Source organism: Gobio gobio, assembly GCF_949357685.1.
Source record: "Gobio gobio genome assembly, chromosome: 15".
NCBI lineage: Eukaryota > Metazoa > Chordata > Actinopteri > Cypriniformes > Gobionidae > Gobio > Gobio gobio.
The window spans coordinates 51,796,594-51,810,646 of record NC_137108.1 but is presented as its reverse complement, the minus strand read 5'-3'; the positions used below and the strand labels follow the sequence as shown (position 1 = coordinate 51,810,646).

The window sequence follows — 14,053 nt, the reverse complement described above, 5'->3', positions numbered from 1 at the left end:
TCATAAAATGGCCCTGATATGTCACTAGACATTAAGAAATCTATGGGGCGCCGTTTGTAAAGCGACTCACGCTGAAAATAACAGCAACATTTTGACACATTTAGCTTCAAACAATGTTTAAAAAACTGGTATGAATTTTTGGCGGTCACTTTTTTAGCACATTTACAACAATATTTATCAACTTAGAGATATTTTAAATAGTTAAATCTAAATGTTAAATCTAAATCTAAATGTTAAATCTAAATGTTAAATCTAAATCTAAATCTAAATGCTAAATCTAAATCTAAATGTTAAATCTAAATCTAAATCTAAATGTTGAATCTAAATCTAAATGCTAAATCTAAATGTTAAATCTAAACGTTAAATCTAAATGTTACATCTAAATCTAAATGTAAATGTTGAATCTAAATCTAAATGCTAAATCTAAATGTTAAATCTAAACGTTAAATCTAAATGTTACATCTAAATCTAAATGTAAAATCTAAATGTTAAATCTAAATGTTAAATCTAAATGTTAAATCTAAATACAAAATCTAAATCTAAATCTAAATGTTAAATCTAAATGTTAAATCTAAATATAAATGTTGAATCTAAATGTTTCGGGTGAAACTAAATATTTAACTAATATGCAAATTCAGAATGTAGATAACCGGTTTTAATATTTAGATTTAACATTTAGATTTTACATTTAGATTTAGATGTAACATTTAGATTTAACGTTTAGATTTAACGTTTAGATTTAACATTTAGATTTAGCATTTAGATTTAGATTTAACATTTAGATTTAGATTTAACATTTAGATTTAGATTTAACATTTAGATTTAGATTTAGATTTAGCATTTAGATTTAGATTTAACATTTAGATTTAGATTTAGATTTAACATTTAGATTTAACATTTAGATTTAGCATTTAGATTTAGATTCAACATTTAGATTTAGATTTAGATTTAACATTTAGATTTAACATTTAGATTTAGCATTTAGATTTAGATTCAACATTTAGATTTAGATTTAGATTTAGCATTTAGATTTAGATTTAACATTTAGATTTAGATTTAGATTTAACATTTAGATTTAACATTTAGATTTAGCATTTAGATTTAGATTTAACATTTAGATTTAGATTTAACATTTAGATTTAGATTTAACATTTAGATTTAGATTTAACATTTAGATTTAACATTTAGATATAACATTTAGATTTAGATTTAGATTTAACATTTAGATTTAACATTTAGATTTAACAATTAACATTTAGATTTAACATTTAACATTTAGATTTAACTATTTAAAATATCTCTAAGTTGACAAATATTGTTGTAAATGTGCTAAAAAAGTGACCGCCAAAAATTCATACCAGTTTTTTAAACATTGTTTGAAGCTAAATGTGTCAAAATGTTGCTGTTATTTTCACCGTGAGCCGCTTTACAAACGGCGCCCCATAGAAATCATGTTAATTTCAAATACTTATATCACTGACAACGGTTGTCCGGCCAAGATATTGTCATTTTAAAAGTGAAGTTGCAGCCCTCAACTGATGTTGATGTTGACATGTTGTGTTTTGGCCTGAAGCCCCGCCCTCCACCTGTCGACCAATCACGAAGTCAGTAGTGTTTCTGCATTCGGGTTGCCAGCTCTGCTCTAGTTACCACAACTGCAGCTACAAACTTTTTGGATAAACAATGTCTAACTTTACGAAACCTAAACGGCCTCGTTATGAATCAGAAAAACGTCGTGACAGTGTCCGAAATAAAACAAGGATTTGTATAAGAGATGCCTTTGAAAGATGGAGACGGCTGAAAACGGAGAATAATTTGAAGACTGATGCACCGCTCTACAGTCATTTGAAAGTGATTGCAGTACCAGTTTTGGCCACAGTCCTACATACAGCTCCTTTAAATTAACCCTAATGTAAGTTGAGCCACATGATAAAAAAAAAAACGTATTTGTAGAACCCATTTTTTATCATTTAAAATGATAGCAAACATCAAACCCATTACTTCAGGCACTTTCTTTGCACTTCTGCCTTATTTTTACTCTTATCTTGAGGACCACATAGGTTAAAAAAAAAAAAAAAAAAACTGGCTCATCTTACCCCCACTCCCTCCTTAATGTTACTTAAGCAGGTTATTACGGTATTTTAATGGTCGAATCAACTGGCCCACACTTACATTCCCATGAAAATGATTTCTTTTATGTTCCAGTTTTCAGATTTCATCTAATTGTAATCATAACGCAAAATTCCACAGCAAAACGAGCATTAAAAAAATACATAAAATATATATTTTATTTATTTTAAAAGAAAAAAAAGCCACATTGGGTAACCCCAACCTTAAGAAAAAGCTTAGATGTAATTTACTTACATATTTATTTTAAATTTTTTTAAAGAAGAATCAATAGAGAAAATGTATATTCCTGAACCAGAATATGTTTTTTGAGGAGTCATCACGAGTACAGATAAAAACACTGAGCTAATGTAGGACGAAAGGACCAGCAGGAGGCAGCAGAGTCTATCTGAACGTAAATCTTTGTTTATTTGCTCTTTATTTGTACAACATGAGACATGATTTGCCATCATCACTGAGAAAGATTTCCCTCTATGCACAGAAAACTGATCCCTGATTGAAGGCTTTGACCAGGAGCCTCGTCCCGTCACCCGAATCACTAACAGAACATATGAAACAACTCAGATATTCAATCACATCAATGAATAAACCACGCCTTCCGAGAGACAGACGTAAAGGAACGTTGCTTAATAACAGGGCGTTCATATTTCCAAGCACAAATATATACAATAAATTAATATTCACCAAACATTTGCATAACCACTTAGTGCATGGCTCAAGATTTCCTGAGAAGAGTTGCAAAAAATAACAAATAAACTAAGGCAGCTTGACCTTTTTACATAAAAAATTCAGCAAAGTACTTAATATTCATGATGCAAAGAGTTTTTGAAGAAATGAGGATTTACAATCATCATCATAAGCGGTGACTAATGAACAAGACAATATTTCACAACACAAAGATTCCGTTTTAGTGCAAATAAACCTCTTTGGGTAGTTTCCCTACTGTCAGCAGTACAGTAACATACACCAGACCAAATCCCAGAATGCATCCCGGCACGCCTCCCGTCTTACAGAGACTGTAGATTGCTTTGATATACAAGAGAAGGTCAAAGAGCGAAAGGAAGGCGGCTAAAGCTATAGTCCTTTTATATGTAATGCAAATAATTGTATAATTTTGAAAAATATCTCAGATATGTATTTGCTTGAAGAAAGGCAAGGCTCCTCCTCGTTTCATTCTGTCTGTTCTGTGCTGGTCATCGGAGGCGATTGTACTCTTAAATCAGAAATTCGATGTGCAAAACTTGCAAAGAGAGGACGTTTGAATCTCAGTTCTCTACAGCACCTGAGCGGTTATATGTGCGTCTGCACATGTTACATCTGATCAGGCTTCACGCCGCGTCTACCTGAGGCCATTACGAGAAAAAAGGCAGAACCGATCCTCAAGGAGTCGCTCCGACTGATCTCAAAGACTCAAGGAGTCGCTCTGACTGGACTCAAAGACTCAAGGAGTCGCTCCGACTGGACTCATAGACTCAAGGAGTCGCTCAGACTGAACTCAAAGACTCAAGGAGTCGCTCAGACTGAACTCAAAGACTCAAGGAGTCGCTCTGACTGAACTCAAAGACTCAAGGAGTCGCTCAGACTGAACTCAAAGACTCAAGGAGTCGCTCAGACTGAACTCAAAGACTCAAGGAGTCGCTCTGACTGGACTCAAAGACTCAAGGAGTCGCTCCGACTGGACTCAAAGACTCAAGGAGACGCTCCGACTGAACTCAAAGACTCAAGGAGTCACTCTGACTGATCTCAAAGACTCAAGGAGTCGCTCTGACTGGACTCAAAGACTCAAGGAGTCGCTCTGACTGGACTCAAAGACTCAAGGAGTCGCTCCGACTGGACTCATAGACTCAAGGAGTCGCTCAGACTGAACTCAAAGACTCAAGGAGTCGCTCAGACTGAACTCAAAGACTCAAGGAGTCGCTCAGACTGAACTCAAAGACTCAAGGAGTCGCTCTGACTGAACTCAAAGACTCAAGGAGTCGTTCTGACTAAACTCAAAGACTCAAGGAGTCGTTCTGACTGAACTCAAAGACTCAGGGAGTCGCTCCGACTGGACTCAAAGACTCAAGGAGACGCTCCGACTGAACTCAAAGACTCAAGGAGTCGCTCTGACTGAACTCAAAGACTCAAGGAGTCGCTCAGACTGAACTCAAAGACTCAAGGAGTCGCTCAGACTGAACTCAAAGACTCAAGGAGTCGCTCAGACTGAACTCAAAGACTCAAGGAGTCGCTCCGACTGGACTCAAAGACTCAAGGAGTCGCTCCGACTGGACTCAAAGACTCAAGGAGACGCTCCGACTGAACTCAAAGACTCAAGGAGTCACTCTGACTGATCTCAAAGACTCAAGGAGTCGCTCTGACTGGACTCAAAGACTCAAGGAGTCGCTCTGACTGGACTCAAAGACTCAAGGAGTCGCTCCGACTGGACTCATAGACTCAAGGAGTCGCTCAGACTGAACTCAAAGACTCAAGGAGTCGCTCAGACTGAACTCAAAGACTCAAGGAGTCGCTCAGACTGAACTCAAAGACTCAAGGAGTCGCTCTGACTGAACTCAAAGACTCAAGGAGTCGTTCTGACTAAACTCAAAGACTCAAGGAGTCGTTCTGACTGAACTCAAAGACTCAGGGAGTCGCTCCGACTGGACTCAAAGACTCAAGGAGACGCTCCGACTGAACTCAAAGACTCAAGGAGTCGCTCTGACTGAACTCAAAGACTCAAGGAGTCGCTCCGACTGAACTCAAAGACTCAAGGAGTCGCTCCGACTGGACTCAAAGACTCAAGGAGTCGCTCCGACTGAACTCAAAGACTCAAGGAGTCGCTCCGACTGGACTCAAAGACTCAAGGAGTCGCTCTGACTGGACTCAAAGACTCAAGGAGTCGCTCCGACTGATCTCAAAGACTCAAGGAGTCGCTCTGACTGGACTCAAAGACTCAAGGAGTCGCTCCGACTGGACTCATAGACTCAAGGAGTCGCTCAGACTGAACTCAAAGACTCAAGGAGTCGCTCAGACTGAACTCAAAGACTCAAGGAGTCGCTCTGACTGAACTCAAAGACTCAAGGAGTCGCTCAGACTGAACTCAAAGACTCAAGGAGTCGCTCAGACTGAACTCAAAGACTCAAGGAGTCGCTCTGACTGGACTCAAAGACTCAAGGAGTCGCTCCGACTGGACTCAAAGACTCAAGGAGACGCTCCGACTGAACTCAAAGACTCAAGGAGTCACTCTGACTGATCTCAAAGACTCAAGGAGTCGCTCTGACTGGACTCAAAGACTCAAGGAGTCGCTCTGACTGGACTCAAAGACTCAAGGAGTCGCTCCGACTGGACTCATAGACTCAAGGAGTCGCTCAGACTGAACTCAAAGACTCAAGGAGTCGCTCAGACTGAACTCAAAGACTCAAGGAGTCGCTCAGACTGAACTCAAAGACTCAAGGAGTCGCTCTGACTGAACTCAAAGACTCAAGGAGTCGTTCTGACTAAACTCAAAGACTCAAGGAGTCGTTCTGACTGAACTCAAAGACTCAGGGAGTCGCTCCGACTGGACTCAAAGACTCAAGGAGACGCTCCGACTGAACTCAAAGACTCAAGGAGTCGCTCTGACTGAACTCAAAGACTCAAGGAGTCGCTCCGACTGAACTCAAAGACTCAAGGAGTCGCTCCGACTGGACTCAAAGACTCAAGGAGTCGCTCCGACTGAACTCAAAGACTCAAGGAGTCGCTCCGACTGGACTCAAAGACTCAAGGAGTCGCTCCGACTGAACTCAAAGACTCAAGGAGTCGCTCTGACTGAACTCAAAGACTCAAGGAGTCACTCCGACTGAACTCAAAGACTCAAGGAGTCGCTCCGACTGGACTCAAAGACTCAAGGAGTCGCTCCGACTGAACTCAAAGACTCAGGGAGTCGCTCCGACTGGACTCAAAGACTCAAGGAGACGCTCCGACTGAACTCAAAGACTCAAGGAGTCGCTCTGACTGAACTCAAAGACTCAAGGAGTCGCTCCGACTGAACTCAAAGACTCAAGGAGTCGCTCCGACTGAACTCAAAGACTCAAGGAGTCGCTCCGACTGAACTCAAAGACTCAAGGAGTCGCTCTGACTGGACTCAAAGACTCAAGGAGTCGCTCCGATTGGACTCAAAGACTCAAGGAGTCGCTCTGACTGATCTCAAAGACTCAAGGAGTCGCTCCGACTGATCTCAAAGACTCAAGGAGTCGCTCTGACTGAACTCAAAGACTCAAGGAGTCGCTCCGACTGAACTCAAAGGCTCAAGGAGTCACTCAGACTGAACTCAAAGACTCAAGGAGTCGCTCTGACTGAACTCAAAGACTCAGACTGACGGAAGCTTCGTAAGGAAGAGAAGATGCAGAATAACCCAAGCCCCTCAACCAGGAAAGTTACAATAAATATCAGACCGACAAATAAATAAATAGAATAGTATACAAAAGAATTCTCCATCCTGCCATGTTACCTTCTTTAAAGAAAACGAGTGCGCAGGAAAACCAGATGCGTCCTCTAAACTCAGGATGAAATGAAGCTCATCCTCCCAAACAAGCAAAAACTGGAAAAACGTAAACGAAAATCAAACAAATGTGTCTGATTAAGATTCTCAAGCCCTGCGTGCTCTTTCTCCAGAGCGTTTCAACAGTCCTGAAAGCCCTTTAATTGTGTGAGAACTGAGATCTGGGAACTGAGATCTGGTCCTTTTGAAGTCGCAAAGACGACAAACAGAAAAAAAAAAAATTTTAAAGGCTACAAATATCTGAAAAATTCATTGACATATAATTCATCTCAGTTAAGTCCAAACTAACCAATATTCTTTGGTATGAAAGGAAATTCTATCATTTGAAGAAAAAAAAAATTCCAAACTCATTTTATTTGGAAAAGGCTAAATTTAAGAGCAGCTACAGTAGATTCACCGTCATGATGTCCTGAGCGCCTGTAGGTGGCGATACGTCCCGTCCAGAGGAAGGCCACGCCCCTCTCCGCCTCTAGCTGCTTCATTTACATTCTTAATTCATTCAGTTGATTGTTTTTAAATCAGGTTTGTTCAATCACTCGATCGTGTTCAAATCTTGCATAGCGTGAACGTCAACCTCACAGAACATTAACAAGACGAATCTCCAAAAGCAGTCAATTTGGATTCATTCAAAAACCACATACCACAGAAACAAAGCAGATCTGACAAACAAAACAAAGACCCTGCGTGTTTCTTTATGAGCTCCACCAGCACCAGAAACAGAAGATGGTGCGACTACACCACTGATATATGATGGAACACACACACACACACACACACACACACACACACACACACACAGACACACACACACACACGTCCGTCACTCTTCCTCCTCTCCAGCAGCTTCCTGCTCCTCATCTTCCTCGTCCCACGTTCTATGTGGGACCGAGCCGCTCCTCTGTGGAGACGAGCCTCCTTCGGCTTTATCCAGGGATTTTCCCACCGGCCCCGCGACTGCCCGCCACAGCAGCTCCGGGAAGGGCATCCGGGCGGCGGCCAGCAGCGGGACACCCGGCCCGGGAATGCCATGGCCCTCGAGGAGCCCTGCCACCGCACTCATGTGATCCGGATGCTGCTGATGGAGGCCGAAGGATTCTGAGGGCGGAGATGCACCGGGTTCAGGCCCGGTTCCGCGGCGCGGCCGGCGCGTTCGGAGCTCCAGGCAGCTGTGGCCCTTCCGGTGCCGCTGAAGATGGTCCTCGCGGGCGAAAGCCTTGTGGCACAGCGGGCACTCGAACGGCCGGTCGCCGCTGTGCAGCGAAAGATGGTTCTTCAGGTCGTAGGAGTGCAGGAAGCGTGCCGGGCAGCTGTTACATGGATACGGCCGCTCGCCTGTGTGCTTCCGCATGTGGATCTTCAGCTTGTCGTTCCTGAGACAAGAAAAGAGAGGGGTTAACTGCAATGTTCTGGCCATGACGAACACATTTACAGGCATATACAGTCCTGAAACTGAGCATTTTTGTAGAAACAATTTCACTCAGAAATTGCAAGTAAAAAAAGACTCAAGGAGTCGCTCTGACTGAACTCAAAGACTCAAGGAGTCGCTCCGTCTGAACTCAAAGACTCAAGGAGTCGCTCCGACTGATCTCAAAGACTCAAGGAGTCGCTCCGACTGATCTCAAAGACTCAAGGAGTCGCTCTGACTGAACTCAAAGACTCAAGGAGTCGCTCTGACTAAACTCAAAGACTCAAGGAGTCGCTCCGACTGATCTCAAAGACTAAAGGAGTCGCTCTGACTAAACTCAAAGACTCAAGGAGTCGCTCCGACTGATCTCAAAGACTAAAGGAGTCGCTCCGTCTGAACTCAAGGACTCAAGGAGTTGCTCTGTCTGAACTCAAAGACTCAAGGAGTCGCTCCGACTGATCTCAAAGACTAAAGGAGTCGCTCCGTCTGAACTCAAGGACTCAAGGAGTTGCTCTGTCTGAACTCAAAGACTCAAGGAGTCGCTCCGACTGATCTCAAAGACTCAAGGAGTCGTTCTGACTAAACTCAAAGACTCAAGGAGTCGCTCCGACTGAACTCAAAGACTCAAGGAGTCGCTCAGACTGATCTCAAAGACTCAAGGAGTCGCTCCGACTGATCTCAAAGACTCATGGAGTCGCTCCGTCTGAACTCAAAGACTCAAGGAATCGCTCCGACTGGACTCAAAGACTCAAGGAGTCGCTCCGACTGAACTCAAAGACTCAAGGAGTCGCTCCGACTGATCTCAAAGACTCAAGGAGTCGCTCCGACTGAACTCAAAGACTCAAGGAGTCGCTCCGACTGAACTCAAAGACTCAAGGAGTCGCTCCGACTGAACTCAAAGACTCAAGGAGTCGCTCCGACTGATCTCAAAGACTCAAGGAGTCGCTCCGACTGAACTCAAAGACTCAAGGAGTCGCTCCGACTGAACTCAAAGACTCAAGGAGTCTGAAGAACTGAAGTAACAAAATGAATGAACTGTTCTGATCGTACCGTGTGAAGCGGACGCCGCAGGCCGTGCACTGGAACGGTTTCTCGCCCGTGTGTGTTCTCATGTGACGTGGCAGCTTTCCCGCACCATGGATGATCTTCTGGCAGACGGGACACTGCTGTGGCGTCTGCGACTTCCTCTTCCTGCCGCTTCCGGCTGCTGCTCCGCCCCCTCCTCCGTCCCCCTGTTGTGATTGGCTGTGATGGGGCATGGCCCGCCCCTGCGTACCAGACTCCTCCTCCTCTGAGGGCGTGTCTTCGAGTTTGTACGGGATCAGGGTGGATTCGTTTGACCAGTGCGCTCCTCCGTTCCTCAGCAGCCCTCGGTGGGCCTGTCCGGCCGCGGGCGGAGGGTTGCCCTCTCGCCCCTGTGTGGGCAGCAGGCCGTACTCTGGCGTGTCCTCGGACGCGGGCGCCATGAAGCTCACCGGTCGGGCCGGGGAAACGGCTCGGGCCACGCAGCAACGGTCCTGCTTGCGGCGGGACGGCACCCGCTCCGCCTCCTTCACGGGGTCATCACCCGCCTCGCCCAGAATGTCCCTGCAGGCGTCCGCCACGCACTGGATGCCCAGCAGCTGCGCCCCCTTCAGGACCTCCCTCATGCCCGAGCTGCGGATGGTCAGCGTGGCGGTGTAGGCGAACTCCAGCAGCGCGGCGAGGGCATCGGGCGACACACAGTCCAGCTGGCACACGCTGCAGCTGTCGCCCACGCCCTCGCCACCCTCCTCGCCCTCCTCCGCTCCGAAAAGACGCCGGAAGTACAGGCTGACGGCCGCCATGACGGAGCGGTGTGTGGGGTAACGTGCGCCGCGTGAGGTCAGCGTGAGGTCGCAGAGCAGCCCGGTCCGCCTCTGCGCGTTGAGACGGGACAGCAGCTCATTGCTGTGCTCCGGGAAGGGGATCCCGATTAGGCCGTCCTCTCCTGGAGACATCGCCACCTGCAGGCAGAGAGGAAACATGCGTGAGCGCTTCACAGGCAACACAACTCTGAGATTTTGGGCAACTTGGCTTTACATGCAATGTTAATTCAGACATCCCAAGTCTCCCGCATATTTATAGCGGCTCCCTGATGCCCGCAAATTAGTTAAATTCTCTCGCAATCTAGAGCGCGCGAGCAAGAGCGCGCATGCGAGACACAGACTGTGCAGGCGCGCAGGGGCGCCGCTAAGGGGGGGAAAGTTAGGACGATTCTAAGGGCCCACACACTTTTAGGGCCCTTAGAGATTGGTTTTATTAGTAGTAACAGTACTAGAAGTAATGTAATAGAACTTATAAATGTATAATCTACCAAAGAGTTACAAATATGACAAAATGATGGCTTATTTCTGCATTTCCGGCAAAATACACTCACAAACCACTCACGCTCACAGGTAAAACGACATTTGCTCAAATCCCACTCAACTAAAGGTATTTAGTTTTATATTTATGTTTAAATATTATAATGTTATTTTTTATGTCTAACTATGTTGTCAATCTATGTTGATTATGAAAAGTGAACAGCATGAGTGAGAAAGGACACATCATAAGATGCGCAGGAGACATGGAGTGGGTTAGACATGATTTTGACCACTTCATTAAGTTTTGTTTTGTAGAAAGCCTTTCTTTGAAGTGAATTTCGTTTTGTATAAATTGTATCTTAATTTTAATCAATGTTTCATCAGCCAATTGGGGCATTCTGGGTTGAACGAGCAGAGCTTAATTGCTCAGTATTATTAAATTGCAGACAACATTTTTTGGATAGCTAGGTTGTTGCGGTAGAGGGCCCAACATCATATTCTTTCATAGGGCCCAAAATTGCTAGCGGCGCCCCTGCACGCGCGCACGGCAGAGAGGGAGAGAGAGCGAGAGACCTTGCGTGTGTGTGCTAGTGTGCACCTAATGAAGCGCATGTAAGATGGAGAGCGTCCTGATTGGCTTGTTTCGGTAAGTCAACCAATCAATTGTCAGTGTGGGCGGGCTTTTATCGCTTCTCCCGAACAGAATTAATCAGTTCAGTGTATTTAGAAACTGGAGCGCCATGGCAGAGGGAGAGTGCCCCAAAAAACGAAAGTATAAACATAATGACAATCTTGCACGCTGTACAGTTTGTTACTGACATGTTATGGTTGAGTTAAACAAAATTTTCAAGGTTGGCTAGTTGCCAAGGCTACATGAAAACAACAAACTCCTTAGACCTGTTTAAAGTTGCAATAAAATATAAATAAAAGCAGTTTACATAAATAGTATAAGCAGCTTATGTAAATAGTAAAAGTGATCTACATAATTTTACATCTTTTTTTTACAAATAATTGCATAGGCCTATAGAAATTATATATTAATGATATATTATATTATACTATACAAGTAAAGTCATGTTCTGTGGTGAAATTCGGTATACCTTTCCTCCTTTCATGTTTTTTTTTTTTTTTTTTTGAGCGGGGGCCTACCTCCCTGAAATGACTTTTTTCAGGTTGGGATGTCTGTTAATTCCGTTGACGAATAATTTTCGTCAACGACCTTTTTTCACTAACGAAAAGCGAGACGATAACTAAATAAAAACTAGTGTTGGATGACAAAAACTATGACAAAAAAACTTACTGTCATTTTCGTCAACATATAAAAGCGAGAGGAGAATGGTGAGGTTAGTGAGGGTGGATTAGGGCAGAGATGGGGTCAGAACTGATGATCTGTGTCTCAGATGAACACATTTGATCTGAACTGATCTAACCTCTGGAAAACACGGCTCACACACCCCCAATCCAGCTCCAGAGCGGCTCAATCAATAACACACATTTATGACGGACTATTGTTTATGAATTGATGCTCATGAATAATGACAGTGTTTACTTACAGGGTTAGTTCACCCAAAAATGAAAATTCTGTCATTAATGACTGACCCTCATGTCGTTCGACAACCGTCAGACCTCCGTTCATCTTCGGAACAGAAATGCGATAATAGTTTTTGTGCGCAAAAAAACCCTAAATAACGACTTACATAGTGATGACGATTTCAAAACACGGCCTCATGTTTTGAAATCGTCATCACTATATAAGTCGTTATTTAGGGTTTTTTTGCGCACAAAAACTATTGTCGCCGATTCATAAAGTTATTGTAGAGCCGCTGTAGTGAGATGGACTTTGTAACTTTAGTCTTTAGTGTCTTTTAAGGGTCTTGAGAGTGTAAAGTTGAGCCAATGGAGGCCTTTCAGAGCATCAGATTTACACTAAAATATCTTCATTTGTGTCTGAAGATGAACGGAGGTCTGACGGGTGTCCAACCACATGAGGCTCAGTCATTAATGACACAATTTACATTTTTGGGTGAACTAACCCTTTAACGATGTTTATATAGTAATATGTTTTAGACGGTTGTAATGACGCATATTTGATCTCCTCATCTGAACTTGAATGAGCTCCTGCAACTGCAATAGTAAGGCGAGATTTCAAAATAAGAGTCAATGTGTGTTTCGAGCTTGTTTATAATTAAAAGTCACGCATTATATATTTGTTTTTGGTTACACAATAAACTATATTTAATTGAATTCCCATTTAATTCATAGTCAGGAGGAAAGACCAGTATTTGACACATATTCAATAAAGTATCAGGGTTATAATAGTTCACTAAAACCATAAAAAAAATCTTCATTACTTGAAATTACATACATTTTAACTGAAATTAAAAATAAATATGAATATATCAAACTTATTTGAAGCTTTAGCTTAACCTGATATGGCCTACTGACTAAAACAGAAATACAAAGTTATAAAAACTATATAGATGTTTTTAAAAAACAAACAAAAAAGTGAATTGAGCTCTTTCGTGTATTTTTAATGTAAAAAAAAAAAAAGATCAGTTCAAGTGACAGTCGGTTATGTGATGCTTAAACGCTTAATGTATTACAATTGAACTAAACTCAGTCTAGTTTTAGTCTCCTCAAATCTAATAAAACTAAAAACAATTCAAGCGACTAAAATATGACTAAAACTAAATGGCATTTTAGTCAAAAGACTACGACTAAAACTAAATCAAAATATGCTGTCAAAATGAACACTGTTTACATGAAGTCCTTTTTCAGACTAGTGGAAAGAAAACATGCGAGTGTTTATTGTCTTGCACTCTCAGCGTCTGCAGATCTTTACAGGCGGTGAGTTTGAGTTTCAGCCACTTTAGCAGCGTCACACACACCAGACTTTACAGGTTTATTCATATCAAATGTGACCCTGGACCACAAAACCAGTCATAAGAGTCCATTTCTTTTACATTGAGATTTATAGATCATCTGAAAGCTGAATAAATAAGCATCATTGATGTGTGGTTTGTTAGGATATGACAATATTTATGACAATATTTGAAAATCTGGAATCTGAGGGTGTAAAAAACATCTAAATATTGATAAAATCTCCTTTAAAGTTGTCCAAATGAAGTCCTTCGCAATGCATATTACTACTAATAATACATTTATGATATGAAAATGTACCAAAGATCATGTTCCATGACGATATTAATATCCTAATGATGTCATTTGCCTGATTTATAGAACATTTTACTCCTAAAACAGTGAAAACTGTCTGTTGAGAGTATTTTCTGATTCATGAAGTGATACGAAGAGAAATCTGTAAAAACATTTAATATGTCAACAAAATCAAACGAGAATTATGAAACTGCTCTGGAAAATATGCAAATGTTTGCATATTTAATTAGATAGTGCCTCATTTGCATTTTTAAACTTGTAATACACGTTTGTTTTGCAATTCTTAATGTATTCCATCAACTGGAAAAATATGAAAATATGATGATGATGTCTAAACGTGGATTTTTGAACACATTTCCAGGTTTCTCAGAAGCAGAGCTCGTCATAGTTCTGGTGAACGGAAACTACAACAAATATTGTTTGTTCCCATTTATAGCAGAAGAAAAAAATCCAGGGTGGCATTTTCCGATAGAGGAGAAAAATATTGAGAGATTGATAACAGCGTCT

The 14,053-nt window shown here is 42.2% G+C and overlaps 1 protein-coding gene across 1 annotated transcript; it reads right to left on the bottom strand.

The window, feature by feature from the left end:
* Positions 1 to 3,953: 3,953 nt before the first annotated feature.
* zbtb7b (zinc finger and BTB domain containing 7B) lies at positions 3,954 to 10,027 on the bottom strand (the record flags this gene model as incomplete). The annotated part of the gene is made up of 2 exons (XM_079836742.1): positions 3,954 to 8,013; positions 9,099 to 10,027. 2 exons carry the CDS (start codon positions 10,025 to 10,027, stop codon positions 7,464 to 7,466), a joined length of 1,479 nt encoding a protein of 492 aa, XP_079692868.1. The 3' UTR covers positions 3,954 to 7,463.
* Between the last annotated feature and the right edge of the window lie 4,026 nt (positions 10,028 to 14,053).